General features: G+C 49.9%; 1 protein-coding gene across 2 annotated transcripts in view; it reads left to right on the plus strand.

The window, feature by feature from the left end:
• LMF1 (lipase maturation factor 1) overlaps nt 1–24,630 on the plus strand; it is a 299,716-nt gene extending 275,086 nt beyond the window's left edge. Inside the window, exons 9-11 of one of the 2 annotated variants that reach the window (XM_072119946.1) lie at nt 107–290; nt 17,502–17,614; nt 23,798–24,630. In XM_072119946.1, the coding sequence (XP_071976047.1) occupies nt 107–290; nt 17,502–17,614; nt 23,798–23,981 (481 nt within the window). In that variant the 3' untranslated portion in view covers nt 23,982–24,630. The remainder of the gene's footprint in view (nt 1–106; nt 291–17,501; nt 17,615–23,797) is intronic. The other variant, XM_072119948.1, reaches the window with a different exon arrangement.
• Nucleotides 24,631–26,564: the final 1,934 nt, after the last annotated feature.

A 26,564-nucleotide genomic window follows, 5' to 3' on the forward strand; every position in this document is an offset into this window, starting at 1 on the left:
CAATGGTGTCAGTTTTTGGTGGTAGATTTGCATGAACCAGGTTGCTCAGGATGAACATAGACGTAGTCCTCTGCCTGGATCTTAATTCTTTGTATTTCATACCCAGTGTTACCAAGGAGAGGACAGAGGTGATCATCCAGGGCACATCCAGTCCCGATCCCAATGACCCTACAGCCCTCTGGGAGGAATATGAGTTCAACTGCAAACCGGGGAATTTAACCCGTCGCCCGTGTGTCATAACCCCGTACCACTACCGACTGGACTGGCTGATGTGGTTTGCAGCGTTCCAGGTAAGAGGCCTCCTACTGCTGCTAACACTGCTGTCCCTCCTGACACTGCTGTGCCTCCTGTAACTCCTCCCCCTCCTGTCACTGCTAACACTGCTGTCTGTCCTAACACTGCTGTGCCTCCTGTAACTCCTCCTCCTCCTGTCACTGCTAACACTGCTGTCTGTCCTAACACTGCTGTCCCTCCTGACACTGCTGTGCCTCCTGTAACTCCTCCCCCTCCTGTCACTGCTAACACTGCTGTCTGTCCTAACACTGCTGTCCCTCCTGACACTGCTCTGCCTCCTGCAACTCCTCCTCCTCCTGTCACTGCTAACACTGCTGTCTGTCCTAACACTGCTGTCCCTCCGGCACTGCTGTGCCTCCTGTAACTCCTCCCCCTCCTGTCACTGCTAACACTGCTGTCTGTCCTAACACTGCTGTGCCTCCTGTAACTCCTCCTCCTGACACTGCTAACACTGCTGTCTGTCCTAACACTGCTGTCCCTCCTGACACTGCTGTGCCTCCTGTAACTCCTCCCCCTCCTGTCACTGCTAACACTGCTGTCTGTCCTAACACTGCTGTGCCTCCTGTAACTCCTCCTCCTCCTGTCACTGCTAACACTGCTGTCTGTCCTAACACTGCTGTCCCTCCTGACACTGCTGTGCCTCCTGTAACTCCTCCTCCTCCTGTCACTGCTAACACTGCTGTCCCTCCTGACACTGCTGTGCCTCCTGTAACTCCTCCCCCTCCTGTCACTGCTAACACTGCTGTCTGTCCTAACACTGCTGTCCCTCCTGACACTGCTGTGCCTCCTGTAACTCCTCCCCCTCCTGTCACTGCTAACACTGCTGTCTGTCCTAACACTGCTGTGCCTCCTGTAACTCCTCCTGTCACTGCTAACACTGCTGTCTGTCCTAACACTGCTGTCCCTCCTGACACTGCTGTGCCTCCTGTAACTCCTCCCCCTCCTGTCACTGCTGACACTGCTGTCTGTCCTAACACTGCTGTGCCTCCTGTAACTCCTCCTCCTCCTGTCACTGCTAACACTGCTGTCTGTCCTAACACTGCTGTCCCTCCTGACACTGCTGTGCCTCCTGTAACTCCTCCTCCTCCTGTCACTGCTAACACTGCTGTCCCTCCTGACACTGCTGTGCCTCCTGTAACTCCTCCCCCTCCTGTCACTGCTAACACTGCTGTCCCCCCTGACACTGCTGTGCCTCCTGTAACTCCTCCCCCTCCTGACACTGCTATCACTGCTGCCCCTCCTGACACTGCTGTGCCTCCTGCAACTCCTCCCCCTCCTGTCACTGCTAACACTGCTGTCCCTCCTGACACTGCTGTGCCTCCTGCAACTCCTCCTCCTCCTGTCACTGCTAACACTGCTGTCTATCCTAACACTGCTGTGCCTCCTGCAACTCCTCCTCCTCCTGTCACTGCTAACACTGCTGTCCCTCCTGACACTGCTGTGCCTCCTGCAACTCCTCCTCCTCCTGTCACTGCTAACACTGCTGTCTGTCCTGACACTGCTGTGCCTCCTGTAACTCCTCCCCCTCCTGTCACTGCTAACACTGCTGTCTATCCTAACACTGCTGTGCCTCCTGTAACTCCTCCTCCTCCTGTCACTGCTAACACTGCTGTCTGTCCTAACACTGCTGTCCCTCCTGACACTGCTGTGCCTCCTGCAACTCCTCCTCCTCCTGTCACTGCTAACACTGCTGTCTGTCCTAACACTGCTGTCCCTCCTGACACTGCTGTGCCTCCTGTAACTCCTCCTTCTCCTGTCACTGCTAACACTGCTGTCTATCCTAACACTGCTGTGCCTCCTGCAACTCCTCCTCCTCCTGACACTGCTAACACTGCTGTCTGCCCTAACACTGCTGTGCCTCCTGTAACTCCTCCTCCTCCTGTCACTGCTAACACTGCTGTCTGTCCTGACACTGCTGTGCCTCCTGTAACTCCTCCCCCTCCTGTCACTGCTAACACTGCTGTCTATCCTAACACTGCTGTGCCTCCTGCAACTCCTCCTCCTCCTGTCACTGCTAACACTGCTGTCTGTCCTAACACTGCTGTCCCTCTGGCACTGCTGTGCCTCCTGTAACTCCTCCCCCTCCTGTCACTGCTAACACTGCTGTCTGTCCTAACACTGCTGTGCCTCCTGTAACTCCTCCTCCTGACACTGCTAACACTGCTGTCTGTCCTAACACTGCTGTCCCTCCTGACACTGCTGTGCCTCCTGTAACTCCTCCCCCTCCTGTCACTGCTAACACTGCTGTCTGTCCTAACACTGCTGTGCCTCCTGTAATTCCTCCTCCTCCTGTCACTGCTAACACTGCTGTCTGTCCTAACACTGCTGTCCCTCCTGACACTGCTGTGCCTCCTGTAACTCCTCCTCCTCCTGTCACTGCTAACACTGCTGTCCCTCCTGACACTGCTGTGCCTCCTGTAACTCCTCCCCCTCCTGTCACTGCTAACACTGCTGTCTGTCCTAACACTGCTGTCCCTCCTGACACTGCTGTGCCTCCTGTAACTCCTCCCCCTCCTGTCACTGCTAACACTGCTGTCTGTCCTAACACTGCTGTGCCTCCTGTAACTCCTCCTGTCACTGCTAACACTGCTGTCTGTCCTAACACTGCTGTCCCTCCTGACACTGCTGTGCCTCCTGTAACTCCTCCCCCTCCTGTCACTGCTAACACTGCTGTCTGTCCTAACACTGCTGTGCCTCCTGTAACTCCTCCTCCTCCTGTCACTGCTAACACTGCTGTCTGTCCTAACACTGCTGTCCCTCCTGACACTGCTGTGCCTCCTGTAACTCCTCCTCCTCCTGTCACTGCTAACACTGCTGTCCCTCCTGACACTGCTGTGCCTCCTGTAACTCCTCCCCCTCCTGTCACTGCTAACACTGCTGTCCCCCCTGACACTGCTGTGCCTCCTGTAACTCCTCCCCCTCCTGACACTGCTATCACTGCTGCCCCTCCTGACACTGCTGTGCCTCCTGCAACTCCTCCCCCTCCTGTCACTGCTAACACTGCTGTCCCTCCTGACACTGCTGTGCCTCCTGCAACTCCTCCTCCTCCTGTCACTGCTAACACTGCTGTCTATCCTAACACTGCTGTGCCTCCTGCAACTCCTCCTCCTCCTGTCACTGCTAACACTGCTGTCCCTCCTGACACTGCTGTGCCTCCTGCAACTCCTCCTCCTCCTGTCACTGCTAACACTGCTGTCTGTCCTGACACTGCTGTGCCTCCTGTAACTCCTCCCCCTCCTGTCACTGCTAACACTGCTGTCTATCCTAACACTGCTGTGCCTCCTGTAACTCCTCCTCCTCCTGTCACTGCTAACACTGCTGTCTGTCCTAACACTGCTGTCCCTCCTGACACTGCTGTGCCTCCTGCAACTCCTCCTCCTCCTGTCACTGCTAACACTGCTGTCTGTCCTGACACTGCTGTGCCTCCTGTAACTCCTCCTTCTCCTGTCACTGCTAACACTGCTGTCTATCCTAACACTGCTGTGCCTCCTGCAACTCCTCCTCCTCCTGACACTGCTAACACTGCTGTCTGCCCTAACACTGCTGTGCCTCCTGTAACTCCTCCTCCTCCTGTCACTGCTAACACTGCTGTCTGTCCTGACACTGCTGTGCCTCCTGTAACTCCTCCCCCTCCTGTCACTGCTAACACTGCTGTCTATCCTAACACTGCTGTGCCTCCTGCAACTCCTCCTCCTCCTGTCACTGCTAACACTGCTGTCCCTCCTGACACTGCTGTGCCTCCTGTAACTCCTCCTTCTCCTGTCACTGCTAACACTGCTGTCTATCCTAACACTGCTGTGCCTCCTGCAACTCCTCCTCCTCCTGACACTGCTAACACTGCTGTCTGCCCTAACACTGCTGTGCCTCCTGTAACTCCTCCTCCTCCTGTCACTGCTAACACTGCTGTCTGTCCTAACACTGCTGTGCCTCCTGTAACTCCTCCTCCTCCTGTCACTGCTAACACTGCTGTCCCCCCTGACACTGCTGTGCCTCCTGTAACTCCTCCTCCTCCTGTCACTGCTAACACTGCTGTCCCCCCTGACACTGCTGTGCCTCCTGTAACTCCTCCCCCTCCTGACACTGCTAACACTGCTGTCTGTCCTAACACTGCTGTGCCTCCTGTAACTCCTCCTCCTCCTGTCACTGCTAACACTGCTGTCCCTCCTGACACTGCTGTGCCTCCTGTAACTCCTCCTCCTCCTGTCACTGCTAACACTGCTGTCTGTCCTAACACTGCTGTCCCTCCTGACACTGCTGTGCCTCCTGCAACTCCTCCTCTTCCTGTCACTGCTAACACTGCTGTCCCCCCTGACACTGCTGTGCCTCCTGTAACTCCTCCTCCTCCTGTCACTGCTAACACTGCTGTCCCTCCTGACACTGCTGTGCCTCCTGTAACTCCTCCTTCTCCTGTCACTGCTAACACTGCTGTCTATCCTAACACTGCTGTGCCTCCTGCAACTCCTCCTCCTCCTGTCACTGCTAACACTGCTGTCTGCCCTAACACTGCTGTGCCTCCTGTAACTCCTCCTCCTCCTGTCACTGCTAACACTGCTGTCTGTCCTAACACTGCTGTCCCTCCTGACACTGCTGTGCCTCCTGCAACTCCTCCTCCTCCTGTCACTGCTAACACTGCTGTCTGTCCTGACACTGCTGTGCCTCCTGTAACTCCTCCTCCTGACACTGCTAACACTGCTGTCCCCCCTGACACTGCTGTGCCTCCTGTAACTCCTCCCCCTCCTGACACTGCTATCACTGCTGTCTGTCCTAACACTGCTGTGCCTCCTGTAACTCCTCCTCCTCCTGTCACTGCTAACACTGCTGTGCCTCCTGTAACTCCTCCTCCTCCTGTCACTGCTAACACTGCTGTCCCCCCTGACACTGCTGTGCTTCCTGTAACTACTCCTCCTCCTGACACTGCTAACACTGCTGTCCCCCCTGACACTGCTGTGCCTCCTGTAACTCCTCCCCCTCCTGACACTGCTATCACTGCTGCCCCTCCTGACACTGCTAACACTGCTGTCTGTCCTAACATTGCTGTGCCTCCTGTAACTCCTCCTCCTGTCACTGCTAACACTGCTGTCTGTCCTGACACTGCTGTGCCTCCTGTAACTCCTCCTCCTCCTGTCACTGCTAACACTGCTGTCCCCCCTGACACTGCTGTGCCTCCTGTAACTCCTCCTCCTCCTGTCACTGCTAACACTGCTGTCCCTCCTGACACTGCTGTGCCTCCTGTAACTCCTCCTCCTCCTGTCACTGCTAACACTGCTGTCTGTCCTAACACTGCTGTCCCTCCTGACACTGCTGTGCCTCCTGCAACTCCTCCTCTTCCTGTCACTGCTAACACTGCTGTCCCCCCTGACACTGCTGTGCCTCCTGTAACTCCTCCTCCTCCTGTCACTGCTAACACTGCTGTCCCTCCTGACACTGCTGTGCCTCCTGTAACTCCTCCTTCTCCTGTCACTGCTAACACTGCTGTCTATCCTGACACTGCTGTGCCTCCTGTAACTCCTCCTCCTCCTGTCACTGCTAACACTGCTGTCTGTCCTGACACTGCTGTGCCTCCTGTAACTCCTCCTCCTCCTGTCACTGCTAACACTGCTGTCCCCCCTGACACTGCTGTGCCTCCTGTAACTCCTCCCCCTCCTGACACTGCTAACACTGCTGTCTGTCCTAACACTGCTGTCCCTCCTGACACTGCTGTGCCTCCTGTAACTCCTCCCCCTCCTGACACTGCTAACACTGCTGTCTGTCCTAACACTGCTGTCCCTCCTGACACTGCTGTGCCTCCTGTAACTCCTCCCCCTCCTGTCACTGCTAACACTGCTGTCTGTCCTAACACTGCTGTGCCTCCTGTAACTCCTCCTCCTCCTGTCACTGCTAACACTGCTGTCTGTCCTAACACTGCTGTCCCTCCTGACACTGCTGTGCCTCCTGTAACTCCTCCTCCTCCTGTCACTGCTAACACTGCTGTCCCTCCTGACACTGCTGTGCCTCCTGTAACTCCTCCCCCTCCTGTCACTGCTAACACTGCTGTCCCCCCTGACACTGCTGTGCCTCCTGTAACTCCTCCCCCTCCTGACACTGCTATCACTGCTGCCCCTCCTGACACTGCTGTGCCTCCTGCAACTCCTCCCCCTCCTGTCACTGCTAACACTGCTGTCCCTCCTGACACTGCTGTGCCTCCTGCAACTCCTCCTCCTCCTGTCACTGCTAACACTGCTGTCTATCCCAACACTGCTGTGCCTCCTGCAACTCCTCCTCCTCCTGTCACTGCTAACACTGCTGTCCCTCCTGACACTGCTGTGCCTCCTGCAACTCCTCCTCCTCCTGTCACTGCTAACACTGCTGTCTGTCCTGACACTGCTGTGCCTCCTGTAACTCCTCCCCCTCCTGTCACTGCTAACACTGCTGTCTATCCTAACACTGCTGTGCCTCCTGTAACTCCTCCTCCTCCTGTCACTGCTAACACTGCTGTCTGTCCTAACACTGCTGTCCCTCCTGACACTGCTGTGCCTCCTGCAACTCCTCCTCCTCCTGTCACTGCTAACACTGCTGTCTGTCCTGACACTGCTGTGCCTCCTGTAACTCCTCCTTCTCCTGTCACTGCTAACACTGCTGTCTATCCTAACACTGCTGTGCCTCCTGCAACTCCTCCTCCTCCTGACACTGCTAACACTGCTGTCTGCCCTAACACTGCTGTGCCTCCTGTAACTCCTCCTCCTCCTGTCACTGCTAACACTGCTGTCTGTCCTGACACTGCTGTGCCTCCTGTAACTCCTCCCCCTCCTGTCACTGCTAACACTGCTGTCTATCCTAACACTGCTGTGCCTCCTGCAACTCCTCCTCCTCCTGTCACTGCTAACACTGCTGTCCCTCCTGACACTGCTGTGCCTCCTGTAACTCCTCCTTCTCCTGTCACTGCTAACACTGCTGTCTATCCTAACACTGCTGTGCCTCCTGCAACTCCTCCTCCTCCTGACACTGCTAACACTGCTGTCTGCCCTAACACTGCTGTGCCTCCTGTAACTCCTCCTCCTCCTGTCACTGCTAACACTGCTGTCTGTCCTAACACTGCTGTGCCTCCTGTAACTCCTCCTCCTCCTGTCACTGCTAACACTGCTGTCCCCCCTGACACTGCTGTGCCTCCTGTAACTCCTCCTCCTCCTGTCACTGCTAACACTGCTGTCCCCCCTGACACTGCTGTGCCTCCTGTAACTCCTCCCCCTCCTGACACTGCTAACACTGCTGTCTGTCCTAACACTGCTGTGCCTCCTGTAACTCCTCCTCCTCCTGTCACTGCTAACACTGCTGTCCCTCCTGACACTGCTGTGCCTCCTGTAACTCCTCCTCCTCCTGTCACTGCTAACACTGCTGTCTGTCCTAACACTGCTGTCCCTCCTGACACTGCTGTGCCTCCTGCAACTCCTCCTCTTCCTGTCACTGCTAACACTGCTGTCCCCCCTGACACTGCTGTGCCTCCTGTAACTCCTCCTCCTCCTGTCACTGCTAACACTGCTGTCCCTCCTGACACTGCTGTGCCTCCTGTAACTCCTCCTTCTCCTGTCACTGCTAACACTGCTGTCTATCCTAACACTGCTGTGCCTCCTGCAACTCCTCCTCCTCCTGTCACTGCTAACACTGCTGTCTGCCCTAACACTGCTGTGCCTCCTGTAACTCCTCCTCCTCCTGTCACTGCTAACACTGCTGTCTGTCCTAACACTGCTGTCCCTCCTGACACTGCTGTGCCTCCTGCAACTCCTCCTCCTCCTGTCACTGCTAACACTGCTGTCTGTCCTGACACTGCTGTGCCTCCTGTAACTCCTCCTCCTGACACTGCTAACACTGCTGTCCCCCCTGACACTGCTGTGCCTCCTGTAACTCCTCCCCCTCCTGACACTGCTATCACTGCTGTCTGTCCTAACACTGCTGTGCCTCCTGTAACTCCTCCTCCTCCTGTCACTGCTAACACTGCTGTCCCCCCTGACACTGCTGTGCTTCCTGTAACTACTCCTCCTCCTGACACTGCTAACACTGCTGTCCCCCCTGACACTGCTGTGCCTCCTGTAACTCCTCCCCCTCCTGACACTGCTATCACTGCTGCCCCTCCTGACACTGCTAACACTGCTGTCTGTCCTAACATTGCTGTGCCTCCTGTAACTCCTCCTCCTGTCACTGCTAACACTGCTGTCTGTCCTGACACTGCTGTGCCTCCTGTAACTCCTCCTCCTCCTGTCACTGCTAACACTGCTGTCCCCCCTGACACTGCTGTGCCTCCTGTAACTCCTCCTCCTCCTGTCACTGCTAACACTGCTGTCCCTCCTGACACTGCTGTGCCTCCTGTAACTCCTCCTCCTCCTGTCACTGCTAACACTGCTGTCTGTCCTAACACTGCTGTCCCTCCTGACACTGCTGTGCCTCCTGCAACTCCTCCTCTTCCTGTCACTGCTAACACTGCTGTCCCCCCTGACACTGCTGTGCCTCCTGTAACTCCTCCTCCTCCTGTCACTGCTAACACTGCTGTCCCTCCTGACACTGCTGTGCCTCCTGTAACTCCTCCTTCTCCTGTCACTGCTAACACTGCTGTCTATCCTGACACTGCTGTGCCTCCTGTAACTCCTCCTCCTCCTGTCACTGCTAACACTGCTGTCTGTCCTGACACTGCTGTGCCTCCTGTAACTCCTCCTCCTCCTGTCACTGCTAACACTGCTGTCCCCCCTGACACTGCTGTGCCTCCTGTAACTCCTCCCCCTCCTGACACTGCTAACACTGCTGTCTGTCCTGACACTGCTGTGCCTCCTGTAACTCCTCCTCCTCCTGTCACTGCTAACACTGCTGTCCCTCCTGACACTGCTGTGCCTCCTGTAACTCCTCCTTCTCCTGTCACTGCTAACACTGCTGTCTGCCCTAACACTGCTGTGCCTCCTGTAACTCCTCCCCCTCCTGTCACTGCTAACACTGCTGTCCCCCCTGACACTGCTGTGCCTCCTGTAACTCCTCCTCCTCCTGTCACTGCTAACACTGCTGCCCCTCCTGGCACTGCTGTGCCTCCTGTAACTCCTCCCCCTCCTGTCACTGCTAACACTGCTGCCCCTCCTGACACTGCTGTGCCTCCTGTAACTCCTCCTCCTCCTGACACTGCTGTCCCTCCTGACACTGCTGCCCCCCTGACACCGCTGAATGTATCTGTGAGCTCCGTCCTGGACTGAAGGGGTGGGGCTAGAGTGTGGGGCGGGGCAAGAGTCAGAGGGGGCAGAGAGACAGAAACTCAGCACCATGGCCGTCACATAGAAATCCAAGATGGCGTCCCAACCTAAGTCTGGGTCGTTACAGGGTCGTGTCTAGGGGCAACTGAAATTGTGTACAGCAGGACTGATAGAGACCGGTTGTGAAATGCTGCATTTTTGTTAGAACAGTGAATTAGAGAACGTGTTATTTTGTTATCTTGAGGACATATAAGAAATTTGTCTTCGTGGGAGGAATAGCCCTTTAAAGGAATTTTCCATCCTGAGGTGAATGTGATGTCTACAAGGTGTGTATGTTACCCACATGTCAACAGACATGCAGGTTTATGTCATATCCAAGGGCAACGCAGAGAGCAACCCCGGTGACTACTTACAGACACATAATACAATACCTCATGTCACCTGCGGGGGAGCTGTATGTAACCTGCACACTTACTAGAACCTGGTAATAAGTGTGCACTTTCCCTACAGCTCCCCCGCAGGTGACATGAGGTACTACATGGAAATCCATTATCTGTATTGATATTTTTTTTCCTGGTCAAGTATCCTGGGAAAGTTGGGTGCCATTCAGAAATGCGTACAACTATAGGTCATGTTGTCACCCAATGCACATATCACAGTCAGCTTACCCAGCTTTCCCAGGTAATGAATGGCAATGTGCTTAGTTGTACAGCAGTATAGGAGGGGGGAGATGCTCTACTGAATATAAAGGAGGGGGAATAGCCACATAGATATAATATAGGCAGCCATATTGGTTGGGCACCCAGCTTTCCCAGGAAAAGATTAGAATATGTATAGGGGGCACCCTCTTTAATAATTTTACACCGGCCCTATTGATGCCTCGACCCAAAAGGGTTAAATGAATCCCTTTTACTACAATGATGGACCCCTCAGGGCAGAAGAGGCTCTTATTACCATGTGGGGCAGAGTCCAGGAATAACACAGCGGCCCCCCAGAGGAGAGGCGCTGGGGGAGGGGCTACGTATTCATGGCACAGACCCTCGTGTCGCTGTGCCTGTCACTGGGTGGCGCGGTCACAATGTGAATGTGCATATATTGGCCTCTTATACAATGCAGCAAGTGGACCCAGGGGTGTCCCCCACAGTAGTATCCTGGGTCACCCACATGGTATACGTGCCCATTCATACTCACACAGGGCATTTGTCACCTCCTCTCTGCTTTTACTCAGGGCAGTGGAGCAGCAAAATACTCAGCAGTGTGAGGACACACCCCCTACTGCACTTAAAAAAGCTTATTTTGGAGAAGAATTGGTAAATCCTAATTTTTAGTACATTCTTCTTTTTGGCTCTTGTGGGAGTTAATACCTGCTTCAAGTTCAGTGCGGGCGTCTCCTCACCCTGCTGCACTCTGAACGCTCTGCTTTGACCTGCTCCTCCCCTCTGTTTAGGCTCTCGGCTTTAGCCAAGTTCTGGTTAAATGCTACAGCAGACGTTTACGGAATAGCAAAGTGAAAGAAGCTATGGTGCATTTTATTGCACAGAGCACAGCAGTGTGAGGAAATCCCTCCAGTGCAGTCCTGGGGTAGAAATCCCATATATCAGAGTCCTGCTTTTACTAACAACACACACAAAGGTCTGATTACACTTCTCTCCAGTAACCATTCTTAACACTGGCTGCAGAGAGCACAGGGCACAGCAGTGTGAGGACACACTCCCTGCAAGATTCTGGAATAGAAATCCATATATCACAGCCCTGCTGCTACTAACAACACATTCAAAGGTCTAATTTCACATCTCTCCAGGGACAACATTGGCTGCAGAGAGCACAGCAGTGTGAGGAAATCCTCCCCCCCCCCCAGTTCAGTCTTGGAGCAGAAATCCATATATCACTGTCCAGCTTCTACTACCAACGCACACAAAGGTCTGATTACACTTCTCTTCAAGGACAATACATAACACTGGCTTCAGAGAGAACAGAGCACAGCAGTGTGAGGACACGCCCTCCAGCTTTCCTAAGTAATTTTATAACAGACTGTAGGAAAGCTGAGTGACAACCCAGTATGTGATTGGAAATGGAAGCCATATTGGTTCTCACCCAGCTTTCCCACAAGCAGATATTACTAGCAAACAAGCAGCATAGACTAATAATACGTATAAGTAACACTGCTGTCCTGATACATTGTAACAAACCCTAAGTAATCAGAACTAGAGTCACAAAGTGTATTAGAAAGTTTGTGGAATATACGCCCCCCTCAGGCTGAGGGTGGTGCGTCAGGGTGTCCCCAGGGGGTGAGCGCCTCCTGCAGATGCAGGCCTGATGGCCGCGCACGGGGCTGGGATTGCCCCTGCCAGTCAGGAACGTGCGCCCAGAACAATGCAGCAGTGTCTGACAGCCTCTCGCCCTGTGCCAGTCTCATTCACACCTCACATCCTGACACAAGCCAGCAGCATCTGATGGGGGCCATCTGCCGCACCCATAACACCCCTGGCACAGCGCCCCCCTGTGGCCAAGGCCACAGTGCCACTGGCGTCATTTAGGCCATGAAAACTATTAGAGGATGGTAGTCTCCGACCTGTGTGACAGAACTACAACTACTACCATGTTGGGAGATTTAGCTATGTGGAATCCTGAGAGGTACTCATGCAGCATGCTGGGAGTCGTGGTTCTGTAGCATGCTGGGAGATGTAGTTATGCAGCATGCTGGGAGTCGTTGTTCTGTAGCATGCTGGGAGATGTAGTTATGCAGCATGCTGGGAGTCGTGGTTCTGTAGCATGCTGGGAGATGTAGTTATGCAGCATGCTGGGAGTCGTGGTTCTGTAGCATGCTGGGAGATGTAGTTATGCAGCATGCTGGGAGTCGTGGTTCTGTAGCATGCTGGGAGATGTAGTTATGCAGCATGCTGGGAGTCGTGGTTCTGTAGCACACAGGGAGATGTAGTTATGCAGCATGCTGGGAGTCGTGGTTCTGTAGCACACAGGGAGATTTTGTTATGCAGCATGCTGGGAGTTGTGGTTCTGCAGCACACTGGGAGATGTAGCAATGTGGCGAGTGGGAGTTGTAGCTTTGCAGAATGCTAGGGGTTGGAGTTATGCAGCACACTGGGAGATGTAGTAGTCTGGCATGGTGGGAGTTGTAGCTTAGCAGCATGCTGGGAGATGTAGATATGCAGCTGCCAGGCAGTTGGAATCTTGTGCCATGCTAGGAGTTGTAGTTATGCCATATATTGGGAGTTGTTGTTTTTCAGTATGTTGGGGGTTGTAGTTTTGCAGCTTACAGTGAGATGTGATTTTGAAGTATGCTGGGGGTTGTTTTATACATGGTGCATGATGTGTGTGGTGTATGATGCATGGTGTGTGTGGTGTGTGGTGCATGGTGCGTGTGGTGTAGGATGTATAGTGTATAATACATGGTGCATGATGTGTGTGGTGTATGATGCATGGTGTGTGTGGTGTGTAGTGCATGGTGTGTGTGGTGTGTAGTGCATGGTATGTGTGGTGTATGATGCATGGTGTGTGTGGTGTATGATGCATGATGTGTGTGGTGTATGATGCATGGTGTGTGTGGTGTGTGGTGCATGTGGTGTGTGGTGTATGATGCATGGTGTGTGTGGTGTGTAGTGCATGGTGTGTGTGGTGTGTAGTGCATGGTATGTGTGGTGTATGATGCATGGTGTGTGTGGTGTATGATGCATGATGTGTGTGGTGTATGATGCATGTGGTGTGTGGTGCATGTGGTGTGTGGTGTATGATGCATGGTGTGTGTGGTGTGTAGTGCATGGTGTGTGTGGTGTGTAGTGCATGGTGTGTGTGGTGCATGGTGTGTGTGGTGCATGGTGTGTGTGGTGTATGATGCATGATGTGTGTGGTGTATGATGCATGGTGTGTGTGGTGTATGATGCATGATGTGTGTGGTGTATGATGCATGGTGTGTGTGGTGTGTGGTGCATGGTGTGTGTGGTGTATGATGCATGGTGTGTGTGGTGTGTAGTGCATGGTGTGTGTGGTGTGTGGTGCATGGTGTGTGTGGTGTATGATGCATGATGTGTGTGGTGTAGGATGTATAGTGTATAATACATGGTGTAGGATGTATAGTGTATAATACATGGTGTATGATGTGTGGTGTAGGATGTATAGTGTATAATACATGGTGTATGATGCATGGTGTGTGTGGTGCATGGTGTGTGTGGTGTATGATGCATGATGTGTGTGGTGTATGATGCATGGTGTGTGTGGTGTATGATGCATGATGCGTGTGGTGTATGATGCATGGTGTGTGTGGTATGTGGTGTGTGGTGCATGGTGTGTGTGGTGTGTGGTGCATGGTGTGTGTGGTGTGTAGTGCATGATGTGTGTGGTGTGTAGTGCATGGTATGTGTGGTGTGTGGTGCATGGTATGTGTGGTGTGTGGTGCATGGTGTGTGTGGTGTATGATGCATGATGTGTGTGATGCATGATGTGTGTGGTGTAGGATGTATAGTGTATAATACCTGGTGTAGGATGTATAGTGTATAATACATGGTGTATGATGTGTGGTGTAGGATGTATAGTGTATAATACATGGTGTATGATGCATGGTGTGTGTGGTGCATGGTGTGTGTGGTGTATGATGCATGATGTGTGTGGTGCATGGTGTGTGTGGTGTATGATGCATGATGTGTGTGGTGTATGATGCATGGTGTGTGTGGTGTATGATGCATGGTGTGTGTGGTATGTGGTGTGTGGTGCATGGTGTGTGTGGTGTATGATGCATGGTGTGTGTGGTGTGTAGTGCATGGTGTGTGTGGTGTGTAGTGCATGGTATGTGTGGTGTGTGGTGCATGGTATGTGTGGTGTGTGGTGCATGGTGTGTGTGGTGTGCAGTGCATGGTATGTGTGGTGTGTGGTGCATGGTGTGTGTGGTGTATGATGCATGATGTGTGTGTTGTAGGATGTATAGTGTATAATACATGGTGTAGGATGTATAGTGTATAATACATGGTGTATGATGTGTGGTGTAGGATGTATAGTGTATAATACATGGTGTATGATGTGTGGTGTAGGATGTATAGTGTATAATACATGGTGTAGGATGTATAGTGTATAATACATGGTGTATGATGTGTGGTGTAGGATGTATAGTGTATAATACATGGTGTATGATGTGTGGTGTAGGATGTATAGTGTATAATACATGGTGTATGATGTGTGTGGTGTAGGATGTATAGTGTATAATACATGGTGTATGATGTGTGTGGTGTAGGATGTATAGTGTATAATACATGGTGTATGATGTGTGGTGTAGGATGTATAGTGTATAATGTGTGGTGTAGGATGTATAGTGTATAATACATGGTGTATGATGTGTGGCGTAGGATGTATAGTGTATAATACATGGTGTATGATGTGTGGTGTAGGATGTATAGTGTATAATACATGGTGTATGATGTGTGGTGTAGGATGTATAGTGTATAATACATGGTGTATGATGTGTGTGGTGTAGGATGTATAGTGTATAATACATGGTGTATGATGTGTGTGGTGTAGGATGTATAGTGTATAATACATGGTGTATGATGTGTGGTGTAGGATGTATAGTGTATAATACATGGTGTATGATGTGTGGTGTAGGATGTATAGTGTATAATGTGTGGTGTAGGATGTATAGTGTATAATACATGGTGTATGATGTGTGGCGTAGGATGTATAGTGTATAATACATGGTGTATGATGTGTGGTGTAGGATGTATAGTGTATAATACATGGTGTATGATGTGTGGTGTAGGATGTATAGTGTATAATACATGGTGTATGATGTGTGTGGTGTAGGATGTATAGTGTATAATACATGGTGTATGATGTGTGTGGTGTAGGATGTATAGTGTATAATACATGGTGTATGATGTGTGGTGTAGGATGTATAGTGTATAATACATGGTGTATGATGTGTGGTGTAGGATGTATAGTGTATAATACATGGTGTATGATGTTAGGTGTAGGATTTATGGTGTATGGAGTCAAGGGTGTTCCCTGCTGAAAGGGGGATAACATAACCAGTCAGTCCAAGCCCTTTAAGAGTTAGGGGACCTCTAGTCTTTTGATCATTGGAGCTCCTCTTAGTCTTAACTACAACATCCAGTATCCTGCAAAACTACAACTCTCAACATCTGACCACCAGCAATGGATATGTGATAACTTTTTGTGGATACAACACATTTATTCTTTACACTTCCCCTTTAAGCCTTCCCTTTCCTTGCAGCGCCACCATTTCCACCAGTGTTCAGTCTATGTAATTACACTTGGCTTCAGACGAGTTCTGAACGTCCTGAAGATGAGTCCTCGAAACTGGACAAGGGGGGGATGTGTGCAGAGCATGACCCTCTGCCATCATCCCACATGTACACGGCCGTGTCTGCCCCTATAGGTCGGGAAGAGGTTAATGTCTAGGGCTGGTCACACGCCGGATCGGGGCGCCCTCTGCCAACTGGTGTCCATAGTTATAAGTTGGCCGTGCCCTCTACCCAGCGAGACGTCGCTGCCAAAGCAAGAAGCCGGAGTCACGTCGTAAACTAAGCGAGGAGCGAATGTGCGCGGGCAGCGCCCTGACACATATCCCACACCGAACGCCACCGCCGCGTCTCCGGGAATCCCCAAGGGAATCCGCTCCCGCCATAAACACGTCTGCGGGACTGGCTCGCACCTCCCTGTGCCCGCTCAGCATGACTCATCCACCCCGAGTGGGGAGAAGACTGGCAGGAGATGCTATATAGGTGCAGCAGGGGCACTAGCCACCAGGTGGCGCTGACAGTAACAGGACAATCACCTCTTACTACACACATACACGGGACTATCCACATGTGCAGCATGTTACACTGCCCGATACAATGTATCTGCACGCTCCAAACACTCCACAAGCTGCTGCTACCACAGTCTGCATTACACAAACACAGCGCAGTCTATTGTGAACCGCAAACATTCATTCCATGGGGTGTAAATAAAGGAAGTGATTCTTTGGGTTCTTACACAAATGGTCGCGCTAGTCACTTTTTTCGGACTTGGACAGGTATTTAACAGGTGTCTGCGCTGGGATTGTGTTGGGGGCGTGGCCATCAGACGATCCGACTGATTCGGACTGAGCGCGGGATTTAACTTTCAAGTTGTGTAGCAAGATCAAGCCCTTACATGCACCAGGAAGAAGAAGGTGAACTCCGGGGACCTGAGCGGGGAAGCGACACATGCAGGATATCGGGCATTATACACGGACAATGCACTTTAGGTGAACTTCTCCGGACGGGTAAGTAAATGTGCCCGAATGTGATGGAGACACTCTTATACACATGCGCCATGTACTCTCTGCAGCCTTTACACCACACTGAACCACAGGATAGACTGATTACCAGGGTTGTGTTAGTAGCAGCAGGACTGTGCAATATGGATTTATATTTCGGAATTGTGTGTCCTCTCACTGCTGTGCTCTGTGCTCACTGGAGACAGTATTAGATATTGTCCTTGGAGAGATGTGCAATCAGACCTTTCTATATGTTGTTAGTAGCAGCAGCAGCAGCATGGCTTCATATTCCAGGATTGTAGCTTTTCCAAGTGTATCCTCTCTCTGCTTTGCTCTAATCTCTCTGGATTTAGCTTCTTCAAAATCCCGACCCTGTGTGCTAAGTGGCTTGTTTATTAACTGTTGAGAAGTTAATTGCAGACAGCACAGCAGTGTGAATGTATCCATTGTCACAGTCCTGCTGCTACTAACAACATACACAAAGGTCTGGTTACACCTCTCCTCAGAGCTGCTTCATATCAATGATATTGGGTATCAATATAGAAACTCTGGTTAGCCGGTATTTTTCTTCTGCTTTTACAATCTGATTACAGCGCCCCTTGCTGGCTGCCTGCGGGTACTGCACTGTGAAAGCTGCTATAGAGTCATTGTATCATTATAAATATAGATTTCTTTTTCCTCTATTTTTGACCCTGAGTTACTTACTAACCTGACGTTGTGTTTCTTCCTTGTTATATCAGACGTATGAGCAGAATGAGTGGGTGATACATCTCGCTGGGAAGCTCCTGGCCAATGATCCCGCAGCCACCTCGCTTCTCGCTTTTAACCCCTTCCAGGAGAAAGAACCCCCCAGGTGAGTGGCTGCAGAGCTGTGCGGAGACTGCAGTGGAAAATGAGACTCTTAGGGGGCGCTGCTCATAGTGGTGAAAAATGGTACTGCCACTAAACGTTTACAGAAAACGTCGCTTTAGGCCGCGTTCACATTCAGCGCTGGCGTTGCGTTTAGAAAAGGATTCCCCTATCATAGACGGCGCACAACACATGGAGCTTGTTCTCTATCACAAGCAGTTTACTAGAAACACATCTACCATCGCGTAAGCCCCTCCCTCAAAGCCTTTGCGTTACATTTCAAAACTCAACACAAACGCTGCATGTGAACGCGGCTTTAGCCTTGAGGAGATCTCCTCTCATCCCTGCTGTATTCTTTTGAACTACCCCTTTGTCTCCCTATTGGATCCCCACAGGTCAGCCCTGATCTGTGGAATAGTATCTGTTTAGTTTCCCTGCAGCGCCACCACTGGAGAAACAGAGTACTACACAATGTCTGTGCAAATCAGTTGGTTATGTGGACAGGATGGGTCCTCCAGAGCGAGAGATAAGGAAAGAGATAAGGAGCACCCACCCCCTGCTATTCACTCAAAATCCCTTTAAGGGTTATATGAGTATAGGTTTTCTAAAATGGACAACCCCTTTAAGTAGCTGCCACTAGTAAACCCATGATCATCTACTTGTAATCCCATCTTAGTGACCTCCTCAGACACCCCCATGCTGACAGTTGCGGAGTCGGTGTAGTACTAGTCGGGGGGGACTACATAAGCCCCATCACTAGAGCTACTGCAACATTAAAGGAATTACCAGAGGACTCACAAAAGTGAGAGTGCTTTCCACTTTATTGTTCATTTTGCTTTATTGCCTAATACTGTGGCCTGCTCAACAAGTCAGATAATCACAGCCTGGGGCCGTGCCAAGTCCGGTCCTGTATGAGGTTACACCACCGCCTTACATTAAATCCACCAGAGCCCTGCTTCATGTCACCTTAGTACTGCAGCACTTTAACACAAGCACAGTATCACATTTAAAGGGATTGTCCACACTTAAATGCTTTGCCATTTCAAGTTGTATTTCATTTCTAAATAAAGTGGATGGAACTCTCTGAGCTCTAAATCCCCTACACAAACTGAGTACAGTTATCAAATTCTGATTTTATTCAGCGACCACTAGAGGTAGCTCAGGAGATTACTGCATACTCTATATACAGCGACCACTAGAGGAAGCTCAGGAGATTACTGCATACTGTATATACAGCCACCACTAGGAGGAGCTCAGGAGATTACTGCATACTGTATATACAGCCACCACTAGGAGGAGCTCAGGAGATTACTACATACTGTATATACAGCCACCACTAGAGGGAGATCAGGAGATTACTGCATACTGTATATACAGCCACCACTAGAGGAAGCTCAGGAGATTACTGCATACTGTATATACAGCCACCACTAGGAGGAGCTCAGGAGATTACTACATACTGTATATACAGCCACCACTAGAGGGAGCTCAGGATATTACTACATACTGTATATACAGCCACCACTAGGAGGAGCCCGGAGATTACTACATACTGTATATACAACCACCACTAGAGGGAGATCAGGAGATTACTGCATACTGTATACACAGCCACCACTAGAGGAAGCTCAGGAGATTACTGCATACTGTATATACAGCCACCACTAGAGGGAGATCAGGAGATTACTGCATACTGTATATACAGCCACCACTAGAGGTAGCTCAGGAGTTTACTGCATACTCTATATACAGCGACCACTAGAGGGAGATCAGGAGATTACTACATACTGTATATAGAGCCACCACTAGAGGGAGATCAGGAGATTACTGTATACTGTATACACAGCCACCACTAGAGGAAGCTCAGGAGATTACTGCATACTGTATATACAGCGACCACTAGAGGAAGCTCAGGAGATTACTGCATACTGTATATACAGCCACCACTAGAGGGAGCTCGGGAGATTACTGCATACTGTATATACAGCCACCACTAGAGGTAGCTCAGGAGATTACTGCATACTGTATATACAGCGACCACTAGAGGGAGATCAGGAGATTACTGCATACTGTATATACAGCCACCACTAGAGGGAGCTCAGGATATTACTGCATACTGTTTATACAGCCACCACTAGAGGTAGCTCAGGAGTTTATTGCATACTGTATATACAGCGACCACTAGAGGGAGCTCAGGAGATTACTGCATACTGTATATACAGCCACCACTAGAGGGAGATCAGGAGATTACTGCATACTGTATATACAGCCACCACTAGAGGGAGATCAGGAGATTACTGCATACTGTTTATACAGCCACCAATAGAGTGAGTGGTAGGAGATTTCTACATACTGTATATACAGCCACCACTAGGGGGAGCTCAGGAGATTACTACATACTGTATATAGAGCCACCACTACAGGGAGCTCAGGAGATTACTGCATACTGTATATTGAGCCACCACTAGAGGGAGGTCAGGAGATTACTGCATACTTTATATAGAGCTACAACTAGAGGAAGCTCAGGAGATTACTGCATACTGTATATACAGCCACCACTAGAGGGAAGTCAGGAGATTACTACATGCTGTATATATAGCTACCACTAGGGGGAGCTCAGGAGATTATTACATACTGCATATACAAACACCACTAGAGGGAGCTCAGGAGTTTATTGCATACTGTATATACAGCGACTACTAAAAGGAGCTCAGGAGATTACTGTATACACAGCCACCACTAGAGGGAGCTCCGGAGTTTACTGCATACTGTATATTAAGCCATCACTAAAGACAGCTAAGGAGATTGCTGCATACTGTATATACAGCCACCACTAGTGAAAGTTCAGAAGATTGCCACCTGGTGTATTTAATGCCACCACTAATGGGAGCTCAGGAGATTTCTACATACTGTATATACAGCCACCACTAGAGGGAGCTCAGGAGATTACTATATACTGTATATACAGCCACCACTAGAGGGAGCTCAGGAGATTAACTGCATACTGTATATACAGCCACCACTAGAGTCAGTTTAGGAGATTTCTACATACTGTATATACAGCCACCACTAGAGGGAGCTCAGGAGATTAACTGCATACTGTATATACAGCCACCACTAAAGGGAGTTTAGGAGATTTCTACATATTGTATATACAGCCACCACTAGAGGGAGTTTAGGAGATTTCTACATCCTGTATATACAGCCACCACTAGAGGAAGCTCAGGATATTACTGCATACTGTATATACAGCCACCACTAGAGGGAGCTCAGGAGATTACTACATACTGTATGTACACCACCACTAGGGAGAGCTCAGGAGATTACTGCATACTGTATATACAGCCACCACTAGGGAGAGCTCAGGAGATTACTGCATACTGTATATACAACCACCACTAGGGGGAGCTCAGGAGATTACTGCATACTGTATATACAACCACCACTAGGGAGAGCTCAGGAGATTACTGCATACTGTATATACAGTCACCTCTAGAAGGAGTTTACTGCATACTTTAAGCCACCACTAGAGGTCGTTTTGGAGTTTACTGCATACTTTGTTATACTTGAGTTCAATGGATAAACAGTATACAGCAAGCTGCTGAGCTCCCTCTAGTGGTCACTAAGGGTAGACCCCTTGACCTATTAAAGTCCTAATAAACCGTGGATTTGTTACAGTTGTTTCCAGTTTCTCTTTGAGATAGACAATACAGACTGACACATTGTCACAGTGCGGAGATTATTACTGCACATGTATGTAGCTGACACAGCATCTACAATTGTAACAAACCCTCAGCTGTGAAGTATCAGTTAGTGTTAGTAAGCTAGTTGATCCGTGTTCCTATTTCACCCACAGAAATCAGAGATCTTAAAACTGGTGAGAATTTTGATACGCTAAGAAAACAAGAATATTACCCAATCATTAGAGGTTATTGATTATTGATATCCTATTGATAGGTCATTAGTATGAGATGTGAGGGCCTCAAGCAACAGCCATAGCCAGTATTAGACGGCGCCATCCACAGTGTAGTGGCCATACTGAGGTACTGCAGCTTAGCTCCCATACTCTTCAGTGCTAGCTGAGTTGCAGTATGCTACATTGTGGATGGAGCTGTAACCAATAGAAGATGCTGCAACATATTAAAGGCATATCATATGTTTAATACTGAAACATCCCCTTTAAGGGCTCGTGCTCTCTCTCATTACCAGACCCCCTTATCACTACAACACAGACAGAGCTATATTATTCACAATTTATTATTACTCAGCTCCCAGAGTCCCCCCCCCCCCCATTTAAGCGCCAATTAACCAGCCTCTTTGACCTGACGCGGTTTATTAGCGCCCGTGATATACGCGCACGCCTTTCCATCGCCGAAAACATCTCACCTCGGCCCCTGAGGAATTAGGGCGAAATGCGAGATCCCAAAAAAAAAAAAATCCCACCTATTAATTGCGGGAGACTTTTTTTTTCCCGCAGGGGGATGACTCTGTATCCCGAGCTGAGAAGCCGTCAGGTAATGAATTTATGTCTCTGCACCCGAGGCCTCGCTTTGATTTACAATTAGGAGGGAAACCCTGCAAAGAGGTCTCCAGATACACCCCCAAAAAAAATAGCAAATCACGTCTATTAAAGGCAGGGACGGAATAATAAAACTCATGTTTCGGCTTACTCCCCACCCTCGCTGCCCTTGTCAGGTCGTTAATTTTGACAGAAAACACAGTTCCTGTTTTTCCCTCCAAAAACCTCTCAGCTGTTCGGCCGGGGGGACAGCTGTTGCCCTCTGGAACTAATTACAGCTGTCTGTGAGATTTACCCCCCTCCGCCGCCTCCTCCCCAAATACTCAAATATTGCTTCTAATTTTTAACGCGTACAGTTGGAAGATGTCATAACACCAGGCCGCTTATGTGATACGACCCGCGTCCCTCCGCGCAGCTGCTACCGGGCTAACTACTCACTACAAGAGGGGCCGCAGCAGCAGGAATGCCCCTTTAAATGGAGTCACTGGGGGTCTGTGTGACCTTTAGGCTCCTCATTGTTCCCCATTACTCAGCACTGATACAGAGATACACCACATTCAGGTATCAGTTTGTTACGGACGCCATATTGTTACCCAACTTTTTGATCATGTGACCACTGGGGGTCTTTTTAGGTCTCAAACTCTTTTTTGCAGCTCCAGTTCTTTTAAGGAAATCAATCATGATAAAACCGATAGATCCAGGCACCGTGACTGTGGTATCTTCTAATATTTGTTATCCATGGCCTCCTTCCAAAAGCAACTTTTAAAATAGAGCTAATGAGCCAGAAGATCTCCTGGTGGGTGTTACCAGAGCCCCTCTCTGCGGTAGTTACACAGGTTGTTACACAGTGCATGAGCACTTCCTCCCTTCAATTGAGATTACATGAGGCAGAGGGATGAGTGAGCAGAGGAGACAGTGTAACAGCCTGTGAAGCTACAGCGGTGAGAATCCCCCAGGACCCTTCTGACTCATTAGCATAATTGTAAAAGTTGATTTTTAGATGGAAGGAGAATAAGAAATATAAGAAGATTGTTACAGTCACGGTCCCTGGATATGTTGGATTTTGATGGTAGATTTCCTGTAACAATATACCCGTTTTGCAAAAAAAAAAATTATATTTTTTTTATCTAATGTAACAGACTACGAACCCAATGTGTAGTCAGATCAGGCAGTCACACCACCTCCCCCTTCGTTCTGAAATATATGGTAAATTAGGAAGTAGTTGGGGACAAATGGAAGGGAATGTGACAGCAGGATCTGACTACATGTGGTTTCTCTGTTACCAGGGAAACATGGAAGCTGTAGATCAAGAATGTAAGATGATTTTTAATTATCGCTGGGGGGGGGACCAGAAGGAGGGATGTACAATGGTCGGGCGGCACGGTGGCTGAGTGGTTCTAATCCCACCCAGGTCAACATCTGCAAAGAGTTTGTATGTTCTCTCTGTGTTTGCGTGGGTTTCCTCCGGGTCCTCCGGTTTCCTCCCACACTCCCAAACTTACTGTTAGGTTGATGAGATTGTGAGCCCCATTGGGGACAGGGACTGATTTGTGCAGCGCTGCGTAATCTGTGTGCGCTATATAAAGAATTATTAATGGTCACTTTTAGAGAGCAGGATTCCCCTGATCTTATAACTCTTCATGTTTCTCCTTCTTCTGCCCCCTACAGGTGGATCCGAGGAGAGCACTTCAGATACAAATTCAGTCGTATCTGGGGTAAACATTCCTCCGAAGGCAAGTGGTGGATACGGAAGAGGATGGCCCCGTACTTCCCACCCGTCAATCTGGAAGGACTCAAGAAATATTTCCAGTCTCGCTCTTGGCCTTTACCTTCAAGTCCAAGCAAGCATTAATAAGAGTCTACACCTGGTACATAGAGTATAGAGCCCCTTTAAGAGGGGTCTTCTGAATGACACCCTCATTACTGCACACAACCAATTCCATACACAATTTACCTAAACTATGATCTTATGGCTGGGGGGCGCTGTTACATTGATTGCTATGGAAAAGATGGCTCTACAAAGCCGCTGGTGAGAAAAGGTACTGCATGGGAATTTTACCCAATCATAGAAAATGATAAATCATGCTTAGTATGATAAACTCAGCTCTGCTACATTCTCAGGCGACACCAGTGTGAACACCATCTTATCAAGGGTCCAGTAACTTTGATACTAAAAGGTTTAGATATAAAATGTCAGGGGGGAGGGTGGCCGCAGCACAGCTACGTCTGGATCCCGTCCATTGCTCTCAATGAATTGTTGGATCCAGCATCCAGTGCAACCTGCTGCTTTCAGTAATGCTCAGCGCTATTGTGTTATGTGTCGGGAATTCCCTGCAAAACACGACCCAGCTGTTCTGTTCTGTGCAAACCGTAAAATCTAAACCCTTCTGCCTGGAAATTCCGTCCATTAGCCGCATGCTTTTCGACCAGGGGTTTTATGATCCATGGGGGCTTCAACAAATCAAGAAGAATTGTGCAGATTTTTCACCAAAATTTAATAAATTTTGCTATTTTGGATAATTTATCATCACTGCTGGTTATTCAATTGCAGGTCGCAACCTGGCTGCCTAATCCAGTCCAACAGAACCGCGGTGTCACTTGATCCAAATGTGGGGACATCGGGACCCTCACCGATCAGACATTTATAAGATTCCCAGATTTATTGTTCCTGTTTCCCAGTGATCATTTTAGAAAAAAAAAAAAACAACATTTAACTTTAAAGGAAATCTCCCATCAGAATCCATCCTGATAAACCGGAGACACATTACTCATAGATCCAGGCACCGTGACTGTGGTAATTGTCTTATAGCTGTTATCCATGGCCTCCTTCCTTCTAAAATCAACTTATACAATTATGCTAATGAAGCAGAAGGCCTCTGGAGGGTGTTACCAGAGCATCTCTGTACTGTAGCTTCACAGGCTGTTACACTGTCTCCCTGTTCTGCTTCTTCAGCATATTCCTCCTCACTCTGCCTGGTGTAATCTCACACAGTGGTAGGGAAGAAGTGCTCCTGTGAAGCTGCAACACGGAAGTGCTGTGGTAACGCCCACAGAGCCCTCAGCTCATTAGCATAATTGTAAAAAAGTTGATTTTAGAAGGAAGGAGACCATGGATAACAAATAGAAGGAGATTACCACAATCACGGTGCCTGGAACATTTTCTCAAAAACAATGGATTTTTGTGAAACAGGAAGAATATCTCTGCAAAGCTTATAATGTGCTTGTTACTTGTTGGGGGATATGGGGGCTGGTGACTCCCTCTATATATACAGCCCATGGATGGATCCCAGTATGGGGCCCTATACACGGATCACCTCCACAACCCAGCAGCCATTGTCCTCGCTGACTTGTGGCGGCCGCCATCTTCCTCCTGTATGTTTGTATATAGGGGGGGGGGGCTGCTGCGGGGTTCCCTGGGGTGCGGTAAAGAACAAATGAGCATTTGGGGCTGTTTAAAGCAGAGGGTCGTGGTGCCAGAAAGCGCTGGAGCGAGGCCAGAAATCCTTCAGACTTCTGTCACCTCATTAACTTTGGGGTCACAAATCAATTCTTAATTATAAAACAAAAAAAACTTTGAGGCGATGGTGAGGCGGGCGAGCGAGCGGCACTGAGTGTGGCGAGGGGGAGAGGACGGCTCCCTCCGCGCCACAGCTCAGCTTTACCAAAGTGATGGCACCATCACGCTGAATTATGAGAAGCCATAAATCTGGGGGGAAACATCACAGGGCCGGGGGCTGAATTGCACCCTCAGCGTCCATTATTGGCCTTCACACATGACGTGCCGGGGTCCGGCCTCACCTTCACACTGTGCACAGCTTGGCTTCAAAGTCTTGGCCCCCTCCCAAAGTAATAGGACATTTACCGCTGCTGTTAACCATTTAAAGGGGAGTTCCATTTTCTCTTGTTATGACCGGCCATAGCTCCGAGGCTGCAGCCGCACCAGGATCCCCAGAAGCCGGATCTGTATGGGGCATCTGAGGCTGAGAAACTATAGGGGAGCTTCTGTAGTGGGCACTCCAGGGGGCATCTCTGTGGCAGACACAATATGTGAGGCTCAGACACTATATGGGGCTTCTGTGACACTTCTAGGGCGTTGTAGTGGATAATGTATGCATTTTGTGGGGACATGTATGGTAGTCAACGTGCCTCTATGGCAAGCAGTCTAGAGGGCATCTGAGAAAGGGGGCATATAGGGCCGAAACCTGAATGGCAGCAGATCCATGACAGAAAGCATAGGTGGAGACATTGTACTGGAGCCGCCGGTGCAGTTGGCACCCTAGGGGGCGTCTGAAGCAGAGACACGGTAGTTGGCACCCTGGGGTGCATCTCTGTTGCAGGTGCTACATGGAGTCATCTATGGCAGAGACATAAGGGGCATGTCTGGCGCTCATCCTTGGGGGCATCTGTATTGTGGCAGCTGAGTCTGGCACACTGT

Source organism: Engystomops pustulosus, chromosome 8 (assembly GCF_040894005.1).
Source record: "Engystomops pustulosus chromosome 8, aEngPut4.maternal, whole genome shotgun sequence".
Classification (NCBI taxonomy): domain Eukaryota; kingdom Metazoa; phylum Chordata; class Amphibia; order Anura; family Leptodactylidae; genus Engystomops; species Engystomops pustulosus.